Source organism: Microtus oregoni, unplaced genomic scaffold, assembly GCF_018167655.1.
Source record: "Microtus oregoni isolate MIOR12 unplaced genomic scaffold, Mior012 000046F_ref0000063, whole genome shotgun sequence".
Lineage (NCBI taxonomy): Eukaryota > Metazoa > Chordata > Mammalia > Rodentia > Cricetidae > Microtus > Microtus oregoni.
The window spans coordinates 17,385,003-17,412,938 of record NW_024543220.1 but is presented as its reverse complement, the minus strand read 5'-3'; the positions used below and the strand labels follow the sequence as shown (position 1 = coordinate 17,412,938).

The 27,936-nt window shown below is 52.5% G+C and overlaps 2 protein-coding genes across 2 annotated transcripts; both read right to left on the bottom strand.

The window, feature by feature from the left end:
- Positions 1 to 6,007: 6,007 nt before the first annotated feature.
- Positions 6,008 to 11,302, bottom strand: Gatd3a (glutamine amidotransferase class 1 domain containing 3A). Its single transcript, XM_041635091.1, has 7 exons — positions 11,124 to 11,302; positions 10,893 to 10,945; positions 10,308 to 10,421; positions 9,023 to 9,142; positions 8,263 to 8,355; positions 7,300 to 7,456; positions 6,008 to 6,587 (listed from the first exon to the last, which is right to left on the bottom strand). The coding sequence occupies exons 1-7, from the start codon at positions 11,256 to 11,258 to the stop codon at positions 6,459 to 6,461; spliced, it is 801 nt and encodes a 266-aa protein (XP_041491025.1). The 5' UTR covers positions 11,259 to 11,302; the 3' UTR covers positions 6,008 to 6,458.
- Positions 11,303 to 12,357: 1,055 nt separating this feature from the next.
- Pwp2 (PWP2 small subunit processome component) lies at positions 12,358 to 26,555 on the bottom strand. Its single transcript, XM_041635097.1, has 21 exons — positions 26,496 to 26,555; positions 25,483 to 25,595; positions 23,989 to 24,083; positions 23,713 to 23,812; positions 23,440 to 23,583; positions 22,706 to 22,841; positions 22,254 to 22,489; positions 21,426 to 21,569; positions 21,036 to 21,106; positions 20,365 to 20,501; positions 19,832 to 19,980; positions 19,582 to 19,729; positions 19,165 to 19,315; positions 18,411 to 18,591; positions 17,724 to 17,871; positions 17,022 to 17,130; positions 16,609 to 16,674; positions 15,581 to 15,799; positions 15,328 to 15,478; positions 15,138 to 15,212; positions 12,358 to 13,914 (listed from the first exon to the last, which is right to left on the bottom strand). The coding sequence occupies exons 1-21, from the start codon at positions 26,511 to 26,513 to the stop codon at positions 13,737 to 13,739; spliced, it is 2,769 nt and encodes a 922-aa protein (XP_041491031.1). The 5' UTR covers positions 26,514 to 26,555; the 3' UTR covers positions 12,358 to 13,736.
- Positions 26,556 to 27,936: the final 1,381 nt, after the last annotated feature.

Here is a 27,936-nt window from a genome sequence, read left to right as displayed (position 1 = left end):
TGCGTTCTTCTCTAGCTTTCAAGGAATGCCCCTCAGTACAGACTACACTCGGGGCCATGAACACCCCCCACTCAAAGGGATAGAAAATCAGACGTGGGACATCCTCGGATGATCACGACGAAATTAAATTCCATAGCTGGAAAATCCCCAAACACTCGCCGATTAAACAACACATCATAAATAACACATAGGTCAGGAATCTGGAGAGAATTTTACAAACATTTTGAACTAAATGAAAACGAAAACAGAACTTAACAACAATTGTGGGATTCAGGGCAAACTGTGACTGGGAAAAAACATCTGCCCTGGAATGTGTGTATCAGAGACGATGGAACCTAAGCTGATGCCTCAGGACACCAAATACAGAAGAATAAATTAAATCCAAAGTGAGAGAAGAGAGAAAGAGACCAAAATGGAATCAATAAAACCTAAAGCTGGCTCTCTGAAAAGATCAATGTCCTCATTCAGTTCCTAGCCAAACTAAAGACGATATCGGGAACAGGAGAGGGGTCACCATGAATTGTGAACACCGTGTCCACAAATTGCATACAATAGGTGAAATGGGCACAACCTGCCAACACTCATACAGAAGAGACAACAGTCTACAAAGGTTCCATCCATCCGTCTGTCTGTCTAGGTCTATGAATCTGTCTAAGAAACAGAAGTGACTGTCAACTTTCCAAACCGAAAGAGCCAGGTCCAGAGGCCCAGAGGCTCACTGGACAAGTCTCCACTTGTGGGAGGACATTATGCAACTGCGACTCTCTCTTTCAGAAGACAAAAGCAGAAGGAATGTGTCCTAGCTCATCTGCGAGGCCCACATTTCCCTACCCACACCAGACAGACGTCACAGAAGAAGAAACCTCATCCCCTCTCACGACAACAGATGGCAGAGATCCTCAGCAGGGTTAGCAGATCCGGGCCAGTGATGTAGGAAAGGATCCCACACCACAACCAAGTGAGACCGCCCAGATGCGTTAGCAAACACAGGCCAACAATGTAGGAAAGGAATCCCACACCACAACCACGTGAGACTGCCCAGATGTAAAAGGCTGCTTCAACACCAGGAATCTGGGGTATATCATCTATATCAGAGGTTAAAGAAGAAAATCCCATCAATAAGAGTGGTAGAGGGGACATTCCTCAGCTCAATAAAGACATCCGAAGAGCACGAACAGCTAATATCACACAGTGGCGGGAAACTAGGCGGGTGCCCCTCCCATCATTCCTCCTCAGTATCACACTGGAGATCCTACTCAGTGCAATATGGAAAGAAAAGGAAAAAAATGATTATCTATGTAGAAAACCAAAAGAATGGGTGTGTGCGCACATGTGCACACACACATACACACAGGTACACACACACTCCCCTACCTACCTCTCCCGAAACTAAGAAGCAACATATGAAGGTTGCAGAATTCAAAGCCAATCGCTTTCCTACAGGCCAACAACAAACAGCTAGAATTTGAAATTTAAAATACATTGACCCTAGTACCTACAGACTGAAACACTTAGGTATAAACCTAACAAAATAGGTGCAAGATATATGAAAAAAGAAAAAAAAATCAAAGCTCTGAGGAAACAGTTATCCCACGAGCTCGGACACAAAGGCTGTGCTTGTCCAGGCGAGGACCCCGCTGCCTCGTCCGTGGACTCACACAATCCCAGCTGAAGTCTCAGCAGGTTGTTTTGCAGTGGAACGGTTCTGTTATGAAGTGTGCACTAAAAAGTCTCCACGTTACTAAAGAACAAACGACAGGAAGCGACAGGGCCTGACAGGACACTTGCTGTGGTGTCTGGCTGACAGGATGGAGTGGTGATGGTCAGTGGGCAGACAGCCATGGGAAAGCACTGGCGTCCATGGCAGACCCTCGGAAATACAGTAGGCTGGCCTCGACCACAGAGTGGACGCAGTACAGGGAAGCAAAGAAAGTTCTTTCAAAAGGTGGTGTTTGTGGATATCCACGTTTTATTAGTTCCCTTTTCGTCTGTTTCTGGATATAACACCGTAACCAAAAGCTTCTTGTGAGTTTATTTTGGCTCACCAATCCCAGAGGGGGAGGCATGACAGCAGGCAGCCAGAGCAGGAGACTGGCTGGTCACTTTGCATCCACACTCATGGGGCAGAGAGAACAGGAAGCAGATGAGACTACAAACCCTCAAAGCTCACCCCCAGTGATGCACTGCCCCCAGCAAGCTTGCATCTCCTAAAGGTTCTGTAACCTCCCCAAACACCACCAACAACTGGGACCAAGAGTTCAAATACCTGAGACTGTGGGGACTGTTTCCCATTTAAACCACCACATACAGGGCTGGAGAGATGGCTCAGCAGTTAAGGGCATTGGCTACTCTTCTAGGGGACCCAGGTTTACTTCCCAGTACAAACATGGCACCTCACAACTGTCTGTAACTCCAGTTCCAGGGGATCTGACACCCTCACACAGATACATACGCAGGCAAAACACCAATACATATGAAGTTGACAAAACCCATCACACAATTCAAAAACAAAAAGCCAGAGTACAAGCACATCTTTCACCTTCACTTAGCTCAAACTGGAGCACAAACTTAAATGCACAAAGCAAAGCTTGGAAAGCCCCAGTTGATCACAGAAGAAGAAAGCTAGAGGATTTTTTTATTTTGAGACAGTCTCACGTAGTCCAGGCTGGCTTCCAATTCTCTGTGCAGCCAAGGATGCCCTGGAGTTCCTAATTCTCCTGATTGCCTCCCAGTGCTGGGATTCCAGGTACGTGCCGCCACACCTGGTGCATGACGCTACCAGTGTGATGGCAAGTGGGTTTGAGTGATAGCTCCACAGTCAGGAAAGGATGGAAATAGAAGAACCAACCAGAAAAGGTAGTGTAGGGGGCAGAAGTCCTTGGAAGCCCCAAGAGTGTGCATATGTTGACATGGGCATGGGCTATGTCAAGGGTGCCGAAGCCTCAGTCCTGCAGGAGGGGCAAAACCTCACCTAGGTGAGGACCAAGAAAGTTGGCAAAGCTCTCCTCGGGGTCCACACGAGTGTTGATGATTGATCGGAATTCATAAAAACGAGCAAATGCCGCTTCCTCCTCACAGGTGTTTACAGTCTGAGACTGCCTGCCCGCCCACAGAGACACGGGGAGACTAGCTATCCCTTCCCCCTGTGCTGTTCATAATAAACACCGTGAGGTTCCTGCTGGTTGCAGCAGGTGTCCTCTATCCGTGTGTGCACACCCACCCCGGACCCCAGCCTTCCTCAATGTGTGTCTGCCCCTTCTTCCTTCCCTTGCCACCGCTGGTCAGGACTCCAGGGCCCAAGCTTCAAGGGTCCTGAAATGGGTAGGAGGAGAGAGGCTGAGGTAGGTGATCAGGGTGGCCAAGGCAGGTGGGGTGAAGACTAGAGGAGCCCCTGGGAACTCATTTTGAGACTTGCTGGCTTAAATGGAGGCGCGTGTGAAGTAGACCTGGAAGGCAGGGGCCGTGGGATTCCCATGAGGGCTTCTGAAGATGGTAAAGTGTAGGATATAGGCGGGGGTGGGGAGTAGGGGACAGTTTAGCAGGCCCTTGGTCATGCTCGGCTCTGAGAACCTGCAGAAGGTCCCAAGGTAGGTCCACTGTGCCCCCTAGTGGTGATACCTAAAATGACAGCCTTACTAAAGAGCTGTGTGGACTCGACTCTATGCACTTGTCTCTAGGGACAGGACTTACTCCAAGAATCACAGATCTCAAAAATAAAGTAGTTATTATAGTTTTTTTTACTGACAGATAATTCATATAAGAGTGTCGTTTTCAAATACTTCAGAGAAGTGGTTAGGGAGATGCCTCTGGGTAAAGGTCACCAAGACTGATGACCTGAGTTTAGTCCCTAGAATCCACTTGGAAGAGAGAACCCAGACCCCCCACATGCACACCTGTGCTAAACACACAGGTATAAAATAAATATAAATTCTTAAGAAACGAATAAAGTATTTCAGAGAATGTAAAAAACAAAAAATCACTCACCCTGGCTGCTCCCTTGTTGGTGGGCCCGGCCCCTTCCCTGCCTCCCTGTCAGTGTGTCCACTCCCACCTGGAGCTCACCTGCCAACAAACCCTTACTAGCTCCACAAAAGCGAGGAGCGTGGTCTCTTATTCGGTGGATTGCACCTGGAAGACAGTGGGGACTCGATCATTTCCAGGTGCTAACAACTAAGTTCTGGCCTCACCGAATGCTTCCTCACCACAAGTACAGTCACAGCACACCTGTGACACTGATGGTCCAGGCCAGGCAGGGGTCTTGTTTATGCTAGGTGTGCTGGTCACACTTGGTCACTTCTGTGTGAAGTCAGGGAGGATGTCCATGGGGACAACTGAACCCACCCGCACAGCTGAGCACTTGAGCAGAAACTGCCCAGGGACCCAGTGCCTGTCGCTAACAGCGCTGACCTTGACCTTGGGGGTCTCTCATGAGTTCACTCCCCTCTCAGTTACCTGTGGTGTGTGGCAGACGTGAGAAAGGACAAAAGCAGGTCACACCTAAGCTCAAATTCCACTTGTGGACACGGGACATTCCGGAACATCTAAGGACATCCAGGCCACATGGTAGGTAGGGCCCGAAGTGGGCGCAGGTTCTGGGGGTACCATTCTCCTTTGGGGTGCTCAGAGGCCATTGTACCCTTATGCTCAGCTGGCACAGCTCAGCAAGGGGACAAGCAGCTGCCAGCCTAAACATGATGGGGCGGAAGCTTCCTCTCTAGAAGGAAACCTGAGTTCCCTGCCCACCAGACACCAATGCATGTGGCTTACCAAACGAAGATTTGTCAGTAGACTGCAGATCTCTAGCTGGAGAAAGGCAGACAAGTGGGGAGCGGCACCAACAGACTCTGCCCAGGGGATGCCAAGAGGGCAGAGAGGTGACTAACAGCAGCAAGCACCTCAGGAGACACCACCAGACCCAGTTGCAATCCCGAGTCCTAGTGTAGTGAATGTTATATAGTGCATCTACCAATCATGGTGGGAGAAATACTGAGTGCCCTCTGGGCTCTGCTGGAAAAGCCAGTCTAGCAGCTACAGCTGGTGCGGTGCTGGAGCACGGGAGACCCACGAGGATGCAAGGATGCTCATTAGCGCCTACGTCAGCCAACTCAGTACAGCCAGGTGGGCCGACGGGCCAACACAAGGCTGAAGCAAAAATATTCAGGAGCTGGGTGGGGAAGGCTGAGCAGAGCAACACTCGTCACAGGACAGGGATGTCACTCTGGGTGGCCATGGTGGACTAGACAGGCAGGAAGCAGGGGCTTTGGGTGGATGGTGTTGGTTCTGTATGTCTACTGTGGAAACTCACTTAAGGGAAGCTGTATACATATATGAAGCTTCAAGAGGTTCACTTCTGGGGAGTGAGGAGGTCAAACCCAGGGGTAGGCTCTGTAGGTAACCCAGGAGGGGGCTACCTGGCCCGCAGTGCAGGGACCATGAGTGTATGCCATAGCTCCTGGTAAGATGTCTAAAGCTCAGACCACCAAGAATCATGGTCTCTGGAGGAATCAGTCTGAGAAGCAGCAAGGGCCATTCTCCCTGTGGCTGTGTGTGTGTGTGTGTGTGTGTGTGAAGAAGGGTATCGGGAGACGGCAGACATCCTGCTACGGAGGCTCCCTGCCTGGCCTAACTCTGCTTCTGCCCAGCATCTGATATAACTGAGCTAAAGGAGTCTTACAGCGCAGTGCTACAGTCCCTGCTACCAAGGCCAAGGAACCCTCAGGCTGCCTGGCTGTCCAGAAGAGAATGTTCTGGAACAGATGAAGTGTGCTCAGACCTCCACCAGACCACTCCGACACTTTTCCATAAGGGGACAAGTGCAGAGGGCAGCACCAGGGCACCACCGCCCTTCACTTTTCCTTCTTTACCCAGGTCCCACAATCTCACAGCCTGGGGCAGCATATGGAGGCCCACTCCTGGGGACTTCCCCGTTTCCCTGGGACTCATCGAAACCTCACAGTATGGGTACCATTCACTAGTTTCAGAAGGCCTGAGACACAGCTGAAAGTAGTTTCCAGTGTGGAAAGGAGTTTATTCTGTGGCTGCAGGGACTGCCTGCTACAGAATTCCCCTGGCTTTAGTTAGCCTGTGTTTACTTTGGGTGCGAGAATGTTTCTTTATCCACAAACAAGGTCTGTCTGCTTATCACACGGGGGTCTGATAATGAAAACCTAAAATGTTTTCTTCTTTTAAAACTTGAGTCCCCGGTCCATCTGATCTAGGATTGTAGAATGTAAATGCTTCAAGCAGATCCTTCCAATGGGGACACACAGAGAGGCAGGCCCCCACTGCTGAAGCTCCCGATGCTATTGGGGCCCATGGAGGAGTTCTGAGCTTCTTGCTGGTAGGAGCTGGGTCGAGCCCATCATGGATGGAGGCAAAGCTCCTTCTTCAGGTAGAAAGCAACTATTCTTCTAACAAAAAGGCAACTCTTGTCCTTGCTGAATGGAGCCCAGGCAGTGCTACTTTCCTGTGAGTTCCAGCACCTTCTTCACCATAGCCCCAATCCCGTCATGGATGTGATGGAGTGCTGTCTCGCACATGAAGGCCGGGGTCGTGACCACCTTGTTTTTCTGGTCTACATGAGCTTCGTGTGTAGCTGTTAGGGAAAACACAGCACCGGGCAGGACCACAGGGAATGCGGGGAAGAGGCCCCCACCCATTCTGCTCAAGGACACCACGGTACCAAGTCTGCACCTGCTTTACTGCTGTCACCCAACTAAACAAGGGGGACTAGCTCCCGACTCACAGGTACTCACCTACTGGGGAGGGGGGGCACTACCTGATAACAGCTTGCATGCTGGCCCCACATGGCAGGGGGAGGTAAAACTCACCCTAGCTAGGCCCCCGCAGGCTTCAGCAGTGGAAACTGAGGGGTCCGCTAGAGCAAGCTAGGAGCCCTGCTCACTTCTCCCACACTGTCTTATTTCCTTCTGTGGTCACCAGCAACAGTTCCTAATCCTCCAGGTCCCAGAGTCCTGCCCTAGCCGGCACTCCTCATAGACCACCTAACCTTGTGGGGACCAGGCATTGCAGCTGTAGACTCCAGGCTGATGTGCAGAAATATGGATCCCCTGGCCAGCTGTGGAGTCAGTATTCCACCAGCCTGTCTGTGGCATACCAAGCTAGCTCCACCCCTCAACACGGGTAGGCCCTGTCCTCCTGCCAGGGGCTGCCTTAAAGTAAGCCCAGCAACCATAATCCCTGTAGAGAAGGCTGTCCGCCACAGACACCTTCAATGACCAAATGAATGACACTAATGTGCTACCTGACACCACACTGACCGACCGCCAGAAAGGATATGGTCACACCCTTCACACAGTGCTTGGCACCCAGGGCTTTGATGGCTTCTGCAGTTCCAGCATAAGGCCACTTGCCACCTTCCTCTTGCTCGTGGCCCACGGTGACCTCGACACCTTTGATCACTTTGGCTGCGAGGACAGGCGCGATGCAGCACAAGCTGAAAGTTGAAGGAGCTGTGTCAGCATGGGGAGCACGCTGAGAGCGAGGACTGAGGATGTCTGGTCCCCAGGCGCTGCTGCTTGAGAGCCTTGCCCCAGGCTTATGGCACTGGGCAGCCCTGGGCACAGATGGCTGCGAAGGAAGCTGAGGGGTCAGGGAAGCCAAACTCTGCACTGCCATCTGGTGGCCCACTGTCTACAGAAGCGGCTTTAAACCAGGGGTTGGGGTGGGGTGGACAGACCCTTTCAGAGGGCTTGCACATCAGATATTGACACTATGATTGTTAACAGTGGCAAAATTACAGTTATAAAGTAGCAACGAAATAATTTTATGGTTGAAGGTCACCACAACTTGAGGACATGTATTAAAGGGTTGTAGTATTAGGAAGGTTGAGGATCACTGGTGTAGAGTGCCTAGTGTAGGTAACAGCCCTGCATGACCCCATGACCTTCAAAAGTGAGCTGCCCCGGCAAGGGTGGTAATCCCAGCACTCAGTAGGCAGATGGATCTCTGCGAAGGCCAGCTTGGTCTGCATAGTGAGTTCCAGGCCAGTCAAAGCTGGTAAGACTCAAAACCAAAGTGAGCAGCCCTGAGACACAGGAGGTGGGCAGCTGGGCCTAGTGAACATGGGCTGGGCTCACATTGCTGCCCTACCTAGGGGCCAATCCTACTTCTACTACACTCCCAGGCCATCGCTGGTCTTACTGGGTTCCAGCTGGTGGAGCTATCATACCAAGAGCTGGCAATGTGCTAGGAACTCCCACAACCCTCTGGCATCCTCCTGAACCCCTGTGCATCACCTACCCGATGGGCTTCCGGGCCCCGTGGAACTCCTTAAGGACGCGCTCTACTTCCTTGTTAACCGTGCAGTCCTTCCCATCCACGGCGAACGTGCTCCTGCCACGAGAGAAGAGGCTCTGCTCAGTGGTGGCCCCATAGTCTCCGGATGGCCCGCTGGACAGCAGTGTGTCCCAGCGTGGCCACATGCCAGGTGGGCAGTCTATCACACTGAATGCCTAACTGTGTATCTAGCTTCTCCTTCACCAGCCAGCAGGTGGTTTCAGAGGGTTAGTTCACAACAAGCATGGCATGAAGCATGGCAGGCATGGCACTGGGGCAGTAGCTAAGAGCTTACATCTGATCTGCAAGTTGGCAGGCAGAGAGACAGACAGAGAGACTGACCGACTACATGGGCCTGGTGTGAATTTTGAAACCTTGAGGCCTACCCCCTTTGATAACTTTCTGCAACCACACCACACCTTCTAATCCTTCCAAAGGATTCTACCAAATAGGGACCAAGCGTTCAATCATGAGCCTAGGGCCACTGTCATTCAAACCACCACGGAAGGACAGCTCTCTGTGAGAACTGACATTTGCAAGGACAAGCCAGCAGAGTTTACTGAGACCTGATTCACAGCATGGAGGTCAATAAGACTGCCCAGCCCACCCAGAGAGCTTCCAGGCAGAAGCAGAGAACCCCCTGCTGGTTTTGCTAAAGTGACCCCAGCCCCTTGTAAAAGAGCTGGCACTACTGTGCTCTAGACCCTTACACTTGGACACGCACAGGTTTTTGGCAGCTCCAAAGCCTCCAGGAAAAATGGCGGCATCATGGTTGGCAGCTTTGAGCTGGGCCAGACTGGTGATCTTGCCTCGGGCAATCCTTGCTGATTCTGCCAAAACATTCCTGGAAAGAACACAGAAGGAGCAAAGGATCAGGGTGTAGGCAGGGCCAGGACACAGGTACCACTGGAGACTTTTCTTGGACATGGCTCAAGAAATGAGTAGGCTCACACGTGGAGACTGAATTCTCCCCGATTCGCACATCCAGGCAACATCTGGAGACAGTGACAGGATTCTAGTGACCTACAAAAACAACAAGCCTTGCAGGCTAGCCTCAGGATCCACAATAGGTTACCTGGAATCAGGGGTCAGTAGCAACTGGAGGCCCAACAAGTATCCACAGCAGGCAGGATTCAGTGCTCCTCACCGGACGGGGGTAGTATAGAAAACTACTTTTAAGGATGCCTGAAGCCACCTGAACATCAGACACAGCAGGAAGCTACTGATGCCTTACTTGGGCTTGTACAATGTGGGAGGAGGGGCAAATTCAGGGGCCTGGGGCCTGGACAGAGAAGGAAATGGCTGGGATCACAACAGACAGCCTGAGCAGTTAAAGTTCCTCTCCCTACTCTTTCAGTCTCAGCCCTCAGGCCACCTTGCAAGCAGGCCTCAGATAAGAAATGTAGTTGTGGTCAGGTGGTGGTGGTGCTCGCCTTTAATTTTAGCACTTGCGAGGCAGAGGCAGGCAGATCTCTGATTTTGAGGCCGGCCTGGTCTACAGAGCAAGTTCCACAACAGCTAAGACTGTTACACAGAGAAACCCTGTCTTGAAAAACCAAAACAACAACAAAAATGTAGTTGTGCTGGGCATATTTGGGAGGAAGAGGCAGGTGACTTTCTTATGAATTCAAGGCTAGACTGGTCTACACAGTGAGTTCCAGGCCTGTTAGGGCCAAATAGACCCTATCTCAAAAAGCCAAAAACCAAAACCAAACAAAAAAAAAAGTAGCTGTAAATTAGCTAGAGGGACAAAACACAGTGCCAAACAATGATTAGCAAGAACACACCATGACCACCTCACATCCAGAGGGAGGACAACAGTGGCTACTGCCATTCCCACAATGCTCGCAGGGAGGTCAGAACCACTGTGCCCATGGCCGCGCATTTCTAGAACAGCTGGATGACGGCTGGTGTGAAGAACACACGCTCCACCGCATAACCTAGAAGGCTGCAGGACAGAAGCTGCCGTGGGAAGAGGGGTCCTGAACGGTCCGTCCCTTACCCCATACCTGCTTTCGCTCTCAGAGGGCTGTCCCTTGGTGTGGTCAATCACATGCATCTGAGGGACATCAGGAGCAAAGATCTGGACCTCAGCCCCGCCTCGGCTCAGGTGGACCAGGATCCTACGTAGAGAAAATCCAACATGGTGTCACTTCCAAATGTGTCCTGTAGACTCATTTTACAAATGAACTTTCATCAAGTGCAGGATGTGAGGGGGGGGATTCCTAATTTGTAGGACACCTTGTTGCTTTTTATAAACCAGTTCCCACCACTAATAGACCTCTGAGAGGGGAGGGTGGAACCAGAGCACGTAGGTAGGTGCGCCAAGCGGTCTCTACAATTCCTTTTACCGACTGGTGAGCAGCGGCGGTTGCTGACTCAGCAGATGTTGCTTTGGGGGCGCGGGGGGGTAGTATGTTCTGGGCCCCAGGCTACTGCCCAGGCACTTTGCCTTCACCCAGGACCCAGGAGGCATCTTTTAGTCTTGCCTGTGCTAACTGTGGGCTTGAACTTAACACGATGTGAACTCACTGTATGTGGTTATGCTTCTGCCGTTTAAACCAAGGGAGTGTTTATGAACTTTGAGGACTTACGCAGAGGCCTCGTGGATCTCGGTTCCGTCATAGACTCCGCAGCCCGACAGCACCTGCAGGAGGAGAGGCACTGATGAGGGCGAAGGGCCTGGTAGGAAATCACCAAGAGGAGAAGAGGCTGAATTCCTGCAGAGGCCGACCTTGGGAGGCCAGCTGGGCGACCCCAGTCTGCGGGGAGTGAGCCAGCAGGGGAGGAGGTTGGCCTGGGAGTCTGTCTGGCCATGCACTCACCAACGCCACCCTGGCCCCGGGCCGCGGTGCGGAGCTGTGAAGGGCAGCGCACTGGGAGGGAGTATGGTGGCGTCCCGACAGCGGTGCGAGCGCAGAAACCAGCCTCGGCGCCACCAGAGCCCTGACGGCGGCCATAGCGAAGGACACACAGCAGCGTAGTTGGTGCGCAGTAGGGCGGAGTCGCTCCTGGCCAATGGAGGAGCGCGCTGCGCGCCCTTTCCGCCCCTGAGGGCCGGTGGGCGGGGCCGCGCCTGCGCAGTGGTCAACAGGGCGCAGGAATAGCGGCTAATTGCTCTGGAGATTATCGAGCAAGCCCGGCCGGCCGAGCTCAGAACACGCCGCCCCCACCCCCGACAAAGGATACTGGTAGGCGGGACTGCACCTGCCCAATGCACGACCATATGTGGGGCACTCCCCTTCCCCGGTTTTGAGAGGGCTGGGAAAAGTCTGAGCAGTTGCCAGTTTAAGACTTTGCCATGAGTGTTTTGGTGGCTGGGCCCTGCCTGCCTAGTGCTTGAAGGGCACTCATTGTGGAGTAGGCCGCACAGATTGCCCACTGCAGCTCCATTCTGTGCAGTCACCAAAAATGCCGGTAAACAGCGTAGTTCCCCAAACAATGGGGTAGTAACTGCGCAAGCCTAGCTTCTCCCATCACCCAGTGTGCTCTGAATTCCCCTGCAGGTTTCTCATTGGTCACGGTTCTGCCAATCACGGTGCACTGGCTGCTTCAGAGGAGAGCTGAGCACCTACCTACTCTTTCGGTTTTTCAGTTTTTGTTTTGGAGACAGGGTTTCTCCGTGTAATAGCCCTGGCTGTCCTGAACTCTTGGCCTCGATCTCACAGAGATCTGCCTGCCTCTGCCTCCTGAGTGCTGGAATTAAAGCTGTGGTGGCTGCCCTGAACTCACTCCGTAGACCAGGCTGGCCTCGACCTCACAGAGATCTGCCTGCCTCTGCCTCCTGAATGCTGGGATTAAAGCTGTGGTGGCTGCATTTGATGGAAGGCTTGTTACAGTCCATAGCTCCCAAGTGTGACTGCTGGTTCCTCACCATTGTGAAAGCTGTCAAAGGTGGCTTCTTTCAGTTCCTAGGGGGCAATCCTTAGCACAGCGTTTGGAAATCAGCTGCCAGGTGTTTCTATCTTAAGGTGGCAGCCCTTTCACATTTAGGAGACAATAGGCCTGGGGAGTAGAGCGTATGTAGAAGCCAGGGAGTGCACAGACGTGGGCGTGGTGGTCCAATATTTATTGGAAGCCGGGGCACAGATACTCAATGGCGTGGCAGCAATTTGCATCTGACCTCGTCCACAGGGGCGGAATGGGCATGGTTACCGAGAAGCAGGCCTGAAAGGCACTCCAAAGGGTGTGAGCCCTGCTTCTGGTATAGTATAACTTCAAGTTCGAGATGGGTGATGGCTGAAGTGTGGCTCGGTAGTACCTGCCTGCCACTCCCCAAGCCCTGCTCCACGTTCAGCACCACACACAGACAAAAAGGGTAGGGCTTCAAAAAACTGTATCCACTGCTGCAAACAGAAATCTCAGGGCACTAAAACAAGTGAGGCCCCATTTGGGCAGCCGGGATCCTGACCCTGTGCAGGCAAGACGTGAGCCCCCACTCCGAGCTACACACAGAAACACTGTGCAGGAACAGGAAACCTGGAGATACCAGGCTGAGCTCTTGTTTCTCTCCATACCGTGGTCAAGCCTGAGTGTATTTCAGGTGACCAGGACAATGGCGCACCCAGACTGTGACACTAGGTGTCACATAGATCCATTCCTGCGGCCTGGACAGAGGCCAGTGGGCAGTTTCCGGCATGAGAGTTGGGACCTGTGGGAGACTTCACTGGTGAGCTGACACGCTCGAGTTGGTCAACTGCTGAAGTATCAATAGAGCACCCCTCTGGCATGAAGGGACTGTCCCCTCTCCCGTGTAACCTGTGCACACTGGTACTGGTCTGGGCAGGCTTCCCTAGCCAGCCGTGAGCTGTCACATCCACCCTCCTGCGTCAGCCCAGCACACTTTCTGGCTCACTCCGTATACCTATAGATGACCAGGGCCACAGGCCTGAGCAGACAGCCACTCTGGTCTTTCCTGCTTAGCTGAAGACAATGTCTCACCCAGGACACACTATAAACATCAGGAACTCAAAGTCGAGAAGTGAAGTCCTCACATTTTTAAAAAAGCTTTCCAACCCTAAGTTGGGAAAAAAGGTTCATTCTCAGAAGTCCGTATTAAAAATATAAATAACCGGCAGAAGCTTGCAAGTCCACACTTCTCAGAAGTCTAAATGCAGGATCATCACAACGCCAGCATTCTGGGCCTACAGCACACACGTGCCCATGGTATGCATCCCAATCCTGGACCTGAAAGGTTGGCTTGCGGCCTCATGGCAGCATGTGCAGTCTCACAGCAAAAGAATCCTGGATGCAGGGTTCTGAGGCCTCTGGCATCGCTCACTTTCTGGGCTCAGGGGCGCAGTGCTTCCATCTCCAATCAGGCCATGAGGCGGTGCTTCTACACCAGCATCTCCAGTCAGTCAGTCAGTCAGTCAGTCAGGCCATGAGGTGGGGCTCCTACACCAGCCATCAGTCAGTCAGGCTGTGAGGTGGGGCTTCTACACCAGCATCCCCTCTTCTTCCTCATCATCCGCAGCCATCCCGAGTAGGTGTAGACTGTCATCATCAGACGCGTCTGTGTCCTCTTCTGTGTCTAAAGGCTCCAGAGTGCGCTTTACGCCCCGCTGCTTGGAAACTGCCAGAGCATACTGGATGTTGTAACGGTTCCAGTTACAGCTGGGGACACAGGACATTAGGTCAGCAAAAGCGTCCCACTCTGCCCCCACCAGCAGGACTGGATGCAACTGTTCCCCAAAATTACTCCTCCTCTCTCAGGCTGACTCAGTTCCTGCTGCACCCAGTGTAGGGCAGCGTCTGGCCTGCTCTCCTTGCTGGCCCTTCCGTTATAGCCTTTACAGAGCCAGGGGCCGACTCTCTACATTCACAGGACTAAGGGGAAGTCTCAGACCTTATCTGCCAGAGCCATGGTTGAGAGCAAAACCCAGCAGAAAGGAAAAGCCGCACCTTGCATTTATGGGTGCCATGGCTATCAAACAGGGCTGCCTCACAAATGTACACAAAGCTAAAAATGCCTACTATGCCTTGGCAAAACAAACAACCAACCAACCAGGAACAAGGCTTGGAGGAGGAAACGGAGATGTGAGAGTATTCTCTTACAGATCTGTGGAGTCAGGGATGCATCAGCCAGGGAAAGATTAATTAAGCTTAGCCAAGTAGACCACCATACCCTAGCACAAGCACCTCCAACACCAGTCTTCCTGCAGCTAGGCAGGAAAAATGGGCACAAGGAAGAAGGGCTTGCTCTAGATTCAGAAACATTATAAAGATAATCAGGAGGACTATGGGACCACAGTGCCCAGGTGCCAGCCTCTCTCAGGGACCTGAATGGAGAGACTAGTAGACAGGATATCTCACAGATCACCACAAACCACCTGGAGGAGGCTGAGGAAAGGAAGGACTGACATGGGCTCATTCTAGCTAGCACTGTCAAAGTACTGTATATACTTATATACTCTATCAACAATGCCATACCAGGGAAACCTGCACACACTGGTCAGATCCCAGAAATCAACTCTACCTGGCAGCAAGATGCACAGTCACCTCTCATTGCCCAGAGACGATGTGTGAATCCAGGCTAGGCGGCCTGATCCTGCAATTCTGAAGTGACCATCCCCAGGGTGGCAGGCTCTCACTACATCTCAGGCATATCCTACCTCTACCCGACCAACTGTCAAGTGCTCGTGTGTCCCCACTTTAACGTCAGACAGCCAGAGGTGATCATCACACTCAGATCACAGTTCACCCAGCAGAGCAGAACGTGCACTGTGACACCAGAGTATTCTGTCCCCAAATCAGACAGCACAGGGAGCAATCCTGACTAGTATCAGCCTCACGAGCCCTACCCTGCCCTGCCCCCCACCCCCACCCCAGGCACGTACAGCTTGGAAACGTCATCCAGATGCCGCTGGAGGCCCTTCTGAAGGAACTGGACCACAGGCAGCAAGTGCCCCGCCCTGGAAAGAAGAAGTTGTCAGTGTGCATGTGCAGAGAAAGCTTCCCTGTGGCCATGATCAAATGGCTCGGTGACTTGACTAGCAGGTGAAGAGCAAGGGGGAACCCATTTTATACCTGGACTTCAGCCGCTGTCCGTGTGACATAAGTAACTTCTGGGTCCATATAAGGTAAAATTCAAGGTGCCTGGACTCTTCAAAGGAGGCAGCTAAGAACTCAAGCACTTTCTCTACATACAGCTCAGGAAGGGAAGCGCTGACAACATCAACTGCAAAAGAAAAGCCAGGCTCAATTTGCAAAGAAGTTGCCAGGAAGGATGGACACGGAGTTCCTCTAGATTAGCAGAACAGGGCTGGTGGTCCTGGCTTACTTTCGTCCTGTGGCACAGCCTCCAGGGCCTCCTGTGCCAGTTTCCTCTCATTGAGCCGGAAGGCCATGAGGATGGCACGGGTAAACTCCCTCTGTCGTAGTGCCTCACGGATCCGCCCAGGTGTCACACTGGTGTCCAGCTCAAATGGGTCGAAGAGCATTTGGGCATCCAGAGAGAAGATGAGGAGCCCTTCTGTGCTGGTGGCCGCCCAGCAGCGCCCTATGGAGCAAGCAGCACAGGAACTTCCTCAAAACTTAAAAGCTCATTTAGGCCCCACTTCAGAGCGGCTGTCAACAGACTGCTGGCAGACATTCTCCCAGGATTGCGGCTCAGATGCCCACTTCCTCGGGTTGGTCCAGGAGTCAGCAGGCTTCCCAAACAGGGAAGAACAGGATAGACCTGAGCCTTAAAGGCCATAGTTTGTGCTGCAGTTGCTCAAGCTACCCATGCCAAGGGTGTGCCCACACACTGGGCATAATCAATCAATGGTGACCTATCTTAGAAAACCAAAGCTTCACAACGGTGTAACAGGGCAGATGGGACAGATCTGGGCTTCAGGCTGTGGTTTATGGACAGCTGGTCTACCTCCCACAATGGGAAGTGAGACACAGGGTGATCACCTTCAAACATGTCTGACAGAACGACAACACACCATACCTCACCCTGTCCCCTCCACCAGTGCAGCAGTGTTCAGGACCCTAGACCCTGGCTGCTGCAACAGAGGATACAAACCTAGCAAGCCTCAGGCCTAGGCAGACCCTTGAACACACTGAAGGAGAGAGGCACTAGCAGTAGCTGAGGTTTTGAGAGTCTGCCACCTAGGAAGGACACCTGGACTGCCACTCCCAGGAACAGGGTTCAGGACCCCACTATAGCTAGTATGGTATGGAAGGAATTTCACAGCTGTCCACATCAAGAGCCAGGCTAAACATGGAACCAGCCATTTCCTATCCCCAGGACATCAATGCCTAGAGCCTACCAGCGGCAGCTTAACCCTGCCCCTGCTAATGAGGGTTACCCAGGCTCACCAGTGGGAGAGAAGCGCAGAGAAGTTACCCTGATTTCAGGTTTGAAGTGTCTGGAACTCATATCACCTGAGGAGGAAAACAGTTGTACTTACTTGACTGCCCTCTGCGGTCAGCCTTCAGGTCCACTGTGCTGCCCAATGACAGTCACAGGGACCTACAAAGAACAGCTTTCTCAGAGTTCAGGAGGGAAGCAGCCCTTCTAACCCTGTCACAGTGCTGTGCCTCAGGGAGCTGGGCATCAGTGTACAGGTCTGAGAGCATCTGCTGGCCAGCAGACAGCTCTGGCTGGCCCAGGGAAAGCCTCCAGAAAGGAAATGCAGAAACAGCTAGACTCCTCACTACAGCCCCACGGAGGGAGCAGCAGTGTCATCAAGAAAAGTAGGTGGTGGACAGGTAAAGGGGCATCTGCTCACCTTTCCTTACACCCGGCAAGGGAATTGCGACGCCATTCTCCTCCCCAGCATCTTGATCAATGAGTGCCAAATTGCCAAACTCTGTCATCTTTCTTCGGTTCAGAAATTCCTAGAATAGAAGCCACCCTCATCTCACTCTTGCCCACATCACCAACCATGCCTTAACTGATATGTGGACCCTGCCCATAGAACCTTCCTCCAGAGCATGCGCACGTACGCATGCCCACAAAGACAGCTGTAGGCAGCCGCAGGCTAGCTCACAGGCCTCACCCATACTCCTGAGGCAAACTGAAGTACGAGGAGGGTTTTGGGCACAGACTGGTGAACAAAAAGGCAGATACCCGAAGGGTAGTGAGGACACAGCCCTTTAACACTGGGGCTGCACAGAGGGAAAGGACAGGCAGAAAGCTGTGCCTGGCTAAGACCTGCCTTTGTTCTCTTCCTTCCTTAGTTTCTTCCTTTACAGGGCTCTGAAGAAGCCTGTTAACTGTCCTGAGCCAGTTTATGCCAAACGATCCTGTCTTCCAAGCAACCTAACCAAGCAGTATCAGTCCCAAAGAAGGTAAAGATGCCAGACCCTGGGGGTGTGGACTCTTATGGGCAGTCAGGCCAGTATAGCCTTCCCACTTTGCCATAGCCACATGCCATGTGCCAACCCCTTGGCTCACTCAAGGTCCATGGAGCCAAAACACCTGCTTTTACCTCCATGGCATCCAGAGACAGGTTGCAGGAAAGCTCAAACCTCTTCACCAGGATCTGCTCCCGGACGTGATAAAGGCACACAAACTTGGACATGCCTCCTGCCAGAATGTTCTGCCCATCCGCAGAGTAACACAGGGTAGTGAAAGCCCTGGGAGGAAGACACAGTTCCTCAAGCACTTTAACATGTGAACTCAAAAGTCACCTGGAGTAGGTGGGAACCCCACAGTGACACCCTCACACTAATGTTGCTCAAGGTTCTCTGGTCAACCTTAGCAACCTTATGACCCACAAAGCAACACACAGCCAGATGGCACCACCTAGGGGGCCCACGGGAGACAGTCCAGAATCAGTCAGAACTATGTGGTTCTAGTTGGGCACAAGAGGGCAGGAAAAGCAGCACACATGCTATCGGCCCTCTTAGCCTCTCAATGGGACCACACCAGGCTGATGGCAATGGCTTGCCAACTGGAGAACTTCTTATATGCAGTGTAAAGACCAGCAAATCCACAGCACCTCCTTAATGGGTATGATATGGACTTGCTTGGATCTCTTTGCTATAGAGGCTCAGGCCCCACCCACCTCCACTAGGGACTAGTTGCATTTAGCAAACAAGCCAGAAAAGGAGTCTCTGTGCCCTGTGCTGGCCACCCCCCCCCCCCCACTCCTGTCAGAAGAGTTGACACTCACTTGCCCTTGGCTGAATGTTTGGCTGTGATCTTGTCCAGTTCCTTCCTGCCTGTCTTGAGATCATGCCTGCCCTCGATGGAGCCCACCTGTACAGCGTTCTCAGGGTCCCAGAAGACGATCTGTGAGTTCAGTGTGGCCACAGCTAGCTCTGCACCATCAGGCCGAAAAGCCACTGACAGGGCTAGAGAGAGACCAACATCAGGCCCAGGAGAGCAGCACCAACCCTGAAAGGCAGCACAGTCCAGCCAGGAACAAACCAGCACCACTGGCTACCTCGGTGATGATGCAGAGGGGGCTTGGTGCCAAGACACACAAGTCTGACAGGCTGGAGGTGAGTCACACCAAGATTACCCCGAGGCAGTACAGAGTGACAGCCTCCTTCAGGTGACAGAACCTAAGGACAGGTCTGAGGCAGGAAGCACACAGGTCCCGGTAGCACAGTCTGCTCCGGGCACTCCCTGGGACTCAGTGGTTTTAGCTCTGGAAAGCAACAGGGAACTTGACAAAAGCCCAAGGGCTCCCAGCCTGATGCAGCCTGCCAACGGGCTAAACAACCAGTTTCCTCTGGTCACGACACCAACCTTGGGGGCTGCTGCCTCTGCGGGTCTAGCATCGTTCTCACCCCCACCCCCACTGAGCTCATGCCAAACACTCTGCTAGGATCAAGGAGGGGGCACTCTAGAGGAGATCAAGGCTGGAGAGCGACAGGAGAAAAATAGCTCTGGCCCTGGCCTGTCTGCAGACCCCAGCTCACCATCAGAGGTCAAAGCCAAGGTCTCTTTGGTCCTCCAGCTGTCAAACATGTCCCACAGGCGCACTGTCTTGTCCCAAGAGGCACTGGCCAGGATGGACTTCATTGGGTTAAAGCAAAGACCACTAATGGGCCCCTCATGGCCAGACAGAACCTACAGAGGGAGAGGAGCAGAGGTGGATGTGGGAAGGGCTGGAGCACTGATGCAGGTTGTAATGAGGGAGTGCGGGAAGGCCAGGCCGACCCCTCCATTAACCGCTGCAGCTTGTTACATGGAGCTCTGGGCCGAGCTCTGCACCCAGGTCCCTGAGCCCCAGCCACTGCATTGGTTTTATAAGGCGGAAAGCAGTGACAGTCCGGCCCACCTGCCACCCAGCACCCTAAGTCCATGCATGGTTCAGAGGAGCAGATGGCTCTTACATCAAGAAGTCTGCCCGTCTGCATGGACCACACAAAGATCTCGAAGGAGTCCTGAGCCCCTGCAGAGACGATTTCTCCACTCGAGTCAACAGCCACACAGGAGAACTGCGTGGGGCGCGGAGACGTGAAGGTGCGGAAATTCCGGTACCTGAAAACAAATAAGGTCAAGGCAGACTGCAAAACACACCTGCACCTCTAGAGTGCCTGACCACACAGGAACTGGAGCCCTAGTGCTTGGAGGGGAACTCACCTGTGAAGGTCAAAGGCCCTCACAGTTCCATCCAAGGAGGAGGTGACAATGACGTGGCCAGTGGTGGTAAATGTTACACCAGTGACCCCGCTGGAATGTTCCGTAAAAGTGACAAAGCAGAAGCCACTGAGGGTATTCCATACCTTGACCTATAGCAGGAGCATACGGGAGCCATCAACACAGTCACCCCAGACCCCATCCATGCAGCCTCACACACAGGCACAATGACTATACCAGGTGACGTCTAGAGAGGCCACCTGCCCCCCCAAAGTGGAGACTGAGGGCATGTGAGGGTGGCAATAGAGTTCTAGGCCCAGTAAGCGCCTGCCACTTCAGATGCTGGCTGCTGCCACTGTTACCCTTACAGAGTCAGAAACAGGGACATTCACTCTCAAGACTCTCTCCTTTCAAAGTTCACTAAATAGTTAAAGTCTTTTGGGGGCCCACTAAGGCTGTTAAACCTGAGAAATCAAAGCCAACTCTCCACCCACCTGGCCTACCCACAGCTCAGCCCAATGAAGCCCAATGCCCACCTTGCCATCGTCCCCACCAGTGACGATATACTGCCCATCAGGGGAGTAGGCCAGCGACACCATGCTGTTGAAGTGGCCCTGTTGCTTGAGCACATAGGATTCACTCTGCCACTCCCACACCAGCAACTGGCCCAGGCCTGTGGGTACAGGAAAGCTAGGGTACTGTCTGGACACCTACCTCTGCACATAGCATGGGACAGGGTGTCCCCAACTACTCCTGTGGTACAGTCAGCTGGGGCTGGGCTCACCTTGAGCATTCCCTAAGAGCACAGCCCAAGGCAGCCCAGGGCATGGGGAGTGGCCCCACCACCTGCAGCTGGGCAGGCTGCTGGACTGGAACAGAGGCCAGGCCCAGGACACCTGCTACAGGCCAAGACCAAGGGGTTGTTGAAGGACTGACATTTAAGTGTGAGCCTCAGAAGATCAACAGTCTGCAGCCTTCAGTGACTCTTCGCCATACACACCATCTTCGACTGCTGAGCTTCTGCTCAGGACAGGCCAAGGAAAGTCACTCTCCCCAGGGGAGCTGGCTTCTACTACAGGAGGTACAGTGTGGCACTCTGGCGCCTTACAAGCTCCAGTCTGGCTTCACTGGGCTCTGTCCCAAGACTCGACTTCAGGTCAGCTTTAGGGTGGAAGTTTCCCTTCTACTGCAAAGCAGAGAAACCAACCTGAGCAGCCGAAGGCGATCCAGTCCCCAGAGCTGTTGATGGCAACTGAAGCAACCCTCTGATCAGAGATACTGAAAAGGGCACAGGAAGAACAGGGTGAACAGAAGTGGCCACCCTGTCCCCCGCTGCTCCCTCCTCCCCCCTGCAGAAGCTCAGGTCCCCGCACACTGGCACCTTCCTGCGGTTACTTGAGGAACTAGCACTTTAACACATTGTGTTCCTGAGGTAAGAACAGAATGAAAAAACCAAGGACAGAAAATGGACACCCAGGCACCTGAGACCAACACCTGTGGCTGGCGCGGAGGGCACAGATTGGTGGGAAGCCGCAGGCACATTCACCCCAGGGACTCGCTGTGCATGTATAGAAGTGCCCCAGCGAGCCAGACTCACCTCAGGGAGTGGATGAGGTTGAACTCTGGGAGCTCATGAAGATGGAAGATTCCAGAAGCAAAACCCGTGACCAAAAGATGAATCTTCTTATGATAAGCGGCAGCTGTCAGGTTGTTAAAGTCTCCTTCTTTATTCAAGAAGTACCTGGATCAATAGACAGAGGCACACAGGCTCTGTCACCAAGCTCGGGGTGGGTCTGGGTCTCCACTCGCACCCAGAAGCCTGGGTCAGGGGCACGCGAGATCAAGCTGTGCCCTGTGCTGCAGAAGCAGCACCAGCAACTGCCAGGCCCAATGTTTCCTTCTAGCACGCTGCCTTCCCTAGCGGGTCATGTCTGCATGAGGGAGACCCAGGGAGCACTTCTATGTTTCCTGAGTCTTCTTCAGAGGTTTCTTCCTTTATTACCCCCAGACTCTAACCTTTGACACTGGCACCTGCCCACAGGCACAGTGGATGCTCTCCCACTAGGATGAGACCAAGCACACCCCATCCTGGTCTACGTCCTGACCCTACCTGGGACATCCTGAGACCTGACAGAGCCCTTCAGTCCACCCCTACCTGACACGGCAGGGTGGTGCTTTCCCATCCCACACATATGCCCACCCATAGCTATGAACTCTGCTCTCAGTGGCCATTCATTTGGACCTGTCAGACCATGAGGCAGCAAGTCCTCTAGCCTTTAGAACAGGGTCTTACACCTACTACTTAAGGACCTCAATCCAGGTGTACAGATAAGGAGCTTGTTCTCTGGACCGAGGTCTAGGTGCTCCCCATTAAAGTCCCCACTTCAGGAGCACAGACCCAGAATACTCAGCCTTGGAGACATACTTGGCCAGCCGTGAGTACTTCACTTTCCCAACTTTCTCCTGTTCAGCTGGTATGGCCTTCCCTCGGATGGTGGTTTCTCGCTCCCCTTCCTCTTCATCCTCCTCCTCCTCCTCTTCTTCCTTCTTCTTCTGAAGTAGGTCTGCCTTCCAGCCCCTAGGGGCTTTCAGCTTTAGGCCCTCAGGGGGTGTGTCACACTGCCACACACACAGGGCTCCATCTTGGCTGAGTGAGTACAGCTGCAAGAGAAGCATCAGGGCTGGAAACAGGCCGTTCATTTGATGCCCGAGCCCTTGTATCAGGTGCCCCCTCCAGTGTGGCTTTTGGATTCCAACTCCACCAAGGGCCCTTTGACCTGGGGAGTGTCCAGGGCGAATCCCGAAAGACCCACAAGCAACCTAGCGGCAGCCTCATGGAGACTCAGAGTAGGAACTTCAGGCAAGGGGCGTACGTACATCCAGACTGTTGGACTCAAAGAAGCAGGCCACGATGGCGTCCTTGTGTCCACCCAGGGCATAGTAGATGAGGTTGTCCCAGCGCTCAGCTCCAAACACCCATGTGGACATATCTTTGCTTCCAACCACAAAGCACCTGGGATAGAGAACCATGCTCAGAGGCCATGACAGTGCCGCTCCCCTTCTGACCCCTCATGGACGACCACCAACCTCTCCTCAGCACCCAAGATGAGACAGAAACCCAAGATGCCTTCAGGGTAAGGACAATCAGTGTATGAGGTGGGACCCAGGCCTCAGCAGCTCTAAAGCTCCCAGACAGCATAGCTGGCTTGGAAACTTTTTTTTTTTTTGGGGGGGGGGGTTTCTCTGTAGCTTTGGAGCCTGTCCTGGAACTAGCTCTTATAGACCAGGCTGGCCTTGAACTCAAGAGATCCGCCTGCCTCTGTCTCCCCAAGTGCTGGAATTAAAGGCATGCACCACCACCGCCCGGCTCTGAATAGGAACTCTTATTTCTACAAAGATCTGCATTCTATTAGGTTTCCAGTGACAGATCAGAGAAGGAAGAATACTACAGGCCTCACTCAGAGCCAGGAGCTCAGTCTGGCTGTTGGGGGTTGCACCTAACCAGAAGAAGGCACATGGCACATTTTAAAATGCAGCCATGGCTTACAGGAAGGAGACTGCACTCTGCAGGGATAGACGGTCCAAGGTGCCCCCCCCCCCCCCAGCCTCACTTGGAGTCATCTGTCCAGTCGATGCATGTGGTCTCATCGTAGGGCCCAAAATAGGTTTTGTCCAAAACAAATGCATTGAATTCTCGCTTCTTTCCGGGGGCATGGTACATCTGAGCAATGTTGCCCTTAGTAACAACAAATTTTCTGCAGAGGAAACAGGGTCACAGGTGATACAGGGAACCGACAGTAGCTGGTCCAAGATCAGTACCCTGTATCTGCTCTTTACAGAGTGGCACCCACAGTGACACCCAGTCAGGAGACTGATGCTCTTACCTGCCATCGGGGGAGAAGGAGACGCTGTGCACGGAACCCTTGAAGTGGAAGTGGTGGAGCACTGACCTGCAGGCCAAGCTGACTAACAGAGCCTCGCCCCCTGCAAGAAGCCAGAGCAAGAAGGTGGCCACCTGACTCCAGGTGCAGCACATCTGAGATAAAATGCAGGAAGGTGCTGGACATGGGCACAGGTTGCTTGCACCCGTGCTATGAAGTTCAGCTTGGCTGTGGTGATGCCCTTGTCACACAGTGCCTACCCACACGGGGACTGATTACCTTCATCAACAATGATTGCAAGGCGACCATCTGGAGACAGCCCCACGCACTTGATGTTGTACTTGGTAGCCAGAGGCAACGTATCTGATCTGTTGCTGAGAAACACAAAAACACGTACAAAATTGGTCTCGTGCACTTAGACAAGGGAGCCAGCTAGACTAACAGCTAACTCTCCTGCCATCGGGGCCCTTATGCTAGAGTTCATTCCCTCCTGCCCTCCCAGGTAGGCTTGGCATTGACCCTTGGATATTCTTTTTTTTTTTAAAAAAGATTTATTTATTATGTTTACAGTATCCTCAGTGCTTTGCCTGCAGGCCAGAAGAGGGCACCAGATCTCATTACAGATGGTTGTGAGCCACCATGTGGTTGCTGGGAATTGAACTCAGGGACTTTGTAAGAACAGGTGGTGCTCCAGCCCGGACCCTGGATATTCTCTTTTTTTTTTTTTTTTTTTTTTTTTTGGTTTTTCGAGACAGGGTTTCTCTGTGGTTTTGGAGCCTGTCCTGGAACTAGCTCTTGTAGACCAGTAGACCAGGCTGGTCTCGAACTCACAGAGATCTGCCTGCCTCTGCCTCCCGAGTGCTGGGATTAAAGGCGTGCGCCACCACCGCCCGGCCCTGGATATTCTTAAAGAAATGAGAACAGGGAAAGTACACGAAAGGAAAAGAAGCAAGCTTTGACTGGGCCATGCGGGGTGTGTGTGTAATATCTATAAGTCCAAGCAAGATCCCAATTTCATTATTTTGTCTGAGCTTTCTTTAATAAACGGGTTCTCTTTACTCCAAAGTCCCTGAGAAGATGCTATTTAAAGAAAGAGCGACATAGAAGATGTCTATAACCCTATAGAGCCATCCACAGCCATCACCAATAGGCAGGGCAGGTTCCCCTGCTGCCACATCCTACAGAGCCTAGAAACGGAGGTCCAGAGCTAGCCAATAAACTAAAGCAGCAGAACAGAGAGCACAGGGACCTGAAAAGCTGGAGCCTCTTGCCCAGAGCCTCAGACAATCTTGGGTAGAGTTGAGTCATCCCCAGCCAGACAGAAAGGGGAAAGCACATTTGCTGGGGCTCACAAAGCTAAACCTGACCTTGAACTGCCAAGCTGCCCATTCTAGACCTCATCATCTCAGCAGGGTAGCCAGGAACCACTGGGGCTACTGAGCAAGGGTCCAGGGCAGCCTGAACACTCCAAACCACTTGGCCTGGGGTCCTCAGAGGCTTTCCCTGATACAAGTGCTCACCTTTGAGCTAACTCTACTTATCACCACCTCCGCAGAAGAGGTAGGGTCCCTTGGCAGGCAAGGCTGAAAGGCGCATGACTTTTCCTTTCTCTTTAAGGGTAATGTCGGTATCCCAGACACCCAACAGCCAACTCTACCATGACCTGTGGCCTCCTAGTAGCCCTGCAAGCCACACAGAGGAAGGCTAAGAGGACAGCTAGCCTTCATGTGTAGGTTAGAGCTGTCGTTGCTAACATTGCTTCTCCATACTTACTTCTTAAGGTCAAACACAGTGACTCTATTTCCCACAGGGCTGATAACAGAATTCCCATCGCAGGTGAAATTTAAGTTTCCACACCGATAAACTGTACCCAACAAATTCGAGAACTGCAAAGAAAATGAGGCCGTCTTAAAACAAAGGAAAGAGTGCCAACTCTCTGAAATGGTGAAGGGAGGCGTTTGCGGAGGTGGCAAAGAACCTGACACCCAGGCAGGACAAGAACCCAACCTAATTCTCAGGAGCCCAGGGTTCCCACTAAGGGTAAGAAACTCCTAAGGCAAGAGGCCTTTGCCAGGCACAGAAGGGCATAAGATGCCCACTCCAGACCAGAGAAGCTGCATTAGTGAACTGGGCTCCAGGAGGAGCTCACCACACCCAACAGTGCTATGCACCAGCGTCCCAATCTACTCATTCAAGTATCAAACGCAAGCATTGCCATCCAGCAGACACAGCTCAGTGCAGACACCCGGACCTGTGTGCTATGACCAATATGAAGAGAAACGGCACACAGCCAATCGGACTGATACCCAAAAACAGCAGGGTCAGGAGTGCAGTCAGGTAGCTGCTAAGACGGACTGCCGAGGCTGAAACCTAAGGCAGGAATCGGTCAGGCCAAGGCCTGGGTTGTAAGTGGGCAGCAATGCAACGCTAGAACACTGGGCAGAGCTTGGCTTCTAAGAGGTGTGACAAGTTCCAGGCGTGCTGTGGAGACTGCTCCTAGGATTGGCGGCCCTGCAGAGAGCTGGATGTGGCTTGAGGTTCTTTCAGCAGCCAATTCTGTAACGTCTGACAGGATGAGTGAGGACAGGCTGGGTACAGCCCTTGAGACCCACTCTAGAGGAGTCGGAACTTCAGTGTGACTGGTAGAGGAAAAGGAGCAACAGCTTGCGACGGGCAGGCCCACCAGTGCTTCCACAGGCGGCCGATATGCCAAGGACCTCGGTTTCTCCTGCGTCCGCCAAGCCTTTGCTCGCCCTCCCGCTGCCCCCGCCCAGCCCGCAGCTCACCCGGTAAGCGAACTTCATCTTGCAGCCACACGTGGGGGTCCGTCCTGAGCCACTTCCGGAATCCGAACTACCTCCGGCGTGCAGAAACGCACTTCCGGGGCGGGGCCACGACAAGAGCGTCCGGAGAGGCCCCGCCGCCAGCCGGCACTACGCAGGCGCTGGGAGAACTGGCTCAAAGAGACCCCTCGGATCAAGGAGAGCCCCGCTAATCTCTGGGTCTCGCTGTGCAGCTTCTGTGAGCTCCCGGGTAGATGACCGCATACTGGACTGTGACCGAGCCATCGCAAAAGAACCAAGTTCAAACGGAGTTTCTTCTTAAAATGTGTATTTTTAAGAGTTTAATGCTTACACTTATAACAATCTTAGTACAGGTGGCTTTCCTCTGTCATATTACAGAATACTATGAAAATGGCACCAACTCCTTGGCTGTCAAGGCAGCCTTTACCTTCCCTAGCCCGAGTCCCAGAGAACAGCTGCCAGCTGTCTTACAGAGAAAGGGCGTCTTTATGAGAAATAAAATCTTAAAGTCTTGTAGAGCTTATTTTAAACACAATGGAAGGGAATTACAGTGATCTGCCCAGTTCTTACATAAAAGGTGGCAAGTTTAATTTTTTTTTTAAAAACTTAACCATGTTTTAAACTCTAGAGGAAAAGCCATGTTATTGCCTCTTCATGTGATTTCTTTTCTTGCCTGAAACGTACAGGCACCTACTCCAGGCTGCACAATGGGGCTGTAGGCAGGAGACATTAAATACAATTCCTACGTTACAATTCTTCCAATCACAGGAGACCCCAAGAAATTCACAATTATAACTGACTTTCTTTCCTCCCGCCTGTAGCTACACGCGGTACCAGCTGTCTGTAAACGCTGGTGCACTGGCTTCTGAGACACACTCCCTCTCTGGCTTTCCAACGTCTACCATCAGTTACATCTTCACCAAGCTAGCCTATCTCACACATACCCTTACAACAGAATCCAGCAAGTCTCCTAGCTCTTCTACAAACAGAAGAAACAAGGGTGAGTCTGGGTGACATCTCCCATCTTGAAAACACACATGTAGTTTCTGGGTGGCTAGAGAGGGGAAAAAATTCCTTGACAGATTTGATTTCATCCTATTTCCAGATGACAGAACTACCATCACCATTTTAGATTTCTCATTGTTTTATTCTAAATATATGTGATTAAAAAATCTTGAGAGAACTCAGGACTATGAAAAATCAAGGAGTGGTAACCTCGGGGTTAGACTCCATGCTCTAAAGGTGAGCAGCTCACCACACATGGGAGAGGGAGGCTAACAGGGCCAGGCGGGAGCTTTTCAGACAGAGCAAGTCTCAGAGACCTCCTCCTTCATGGTCTTTGATGTCTGCAGGGCAATTGTAGAGTCTGACAGCAAACAGATTTCAGAGGGCCATAAACATTCAGTACGTATGCATAACTGGC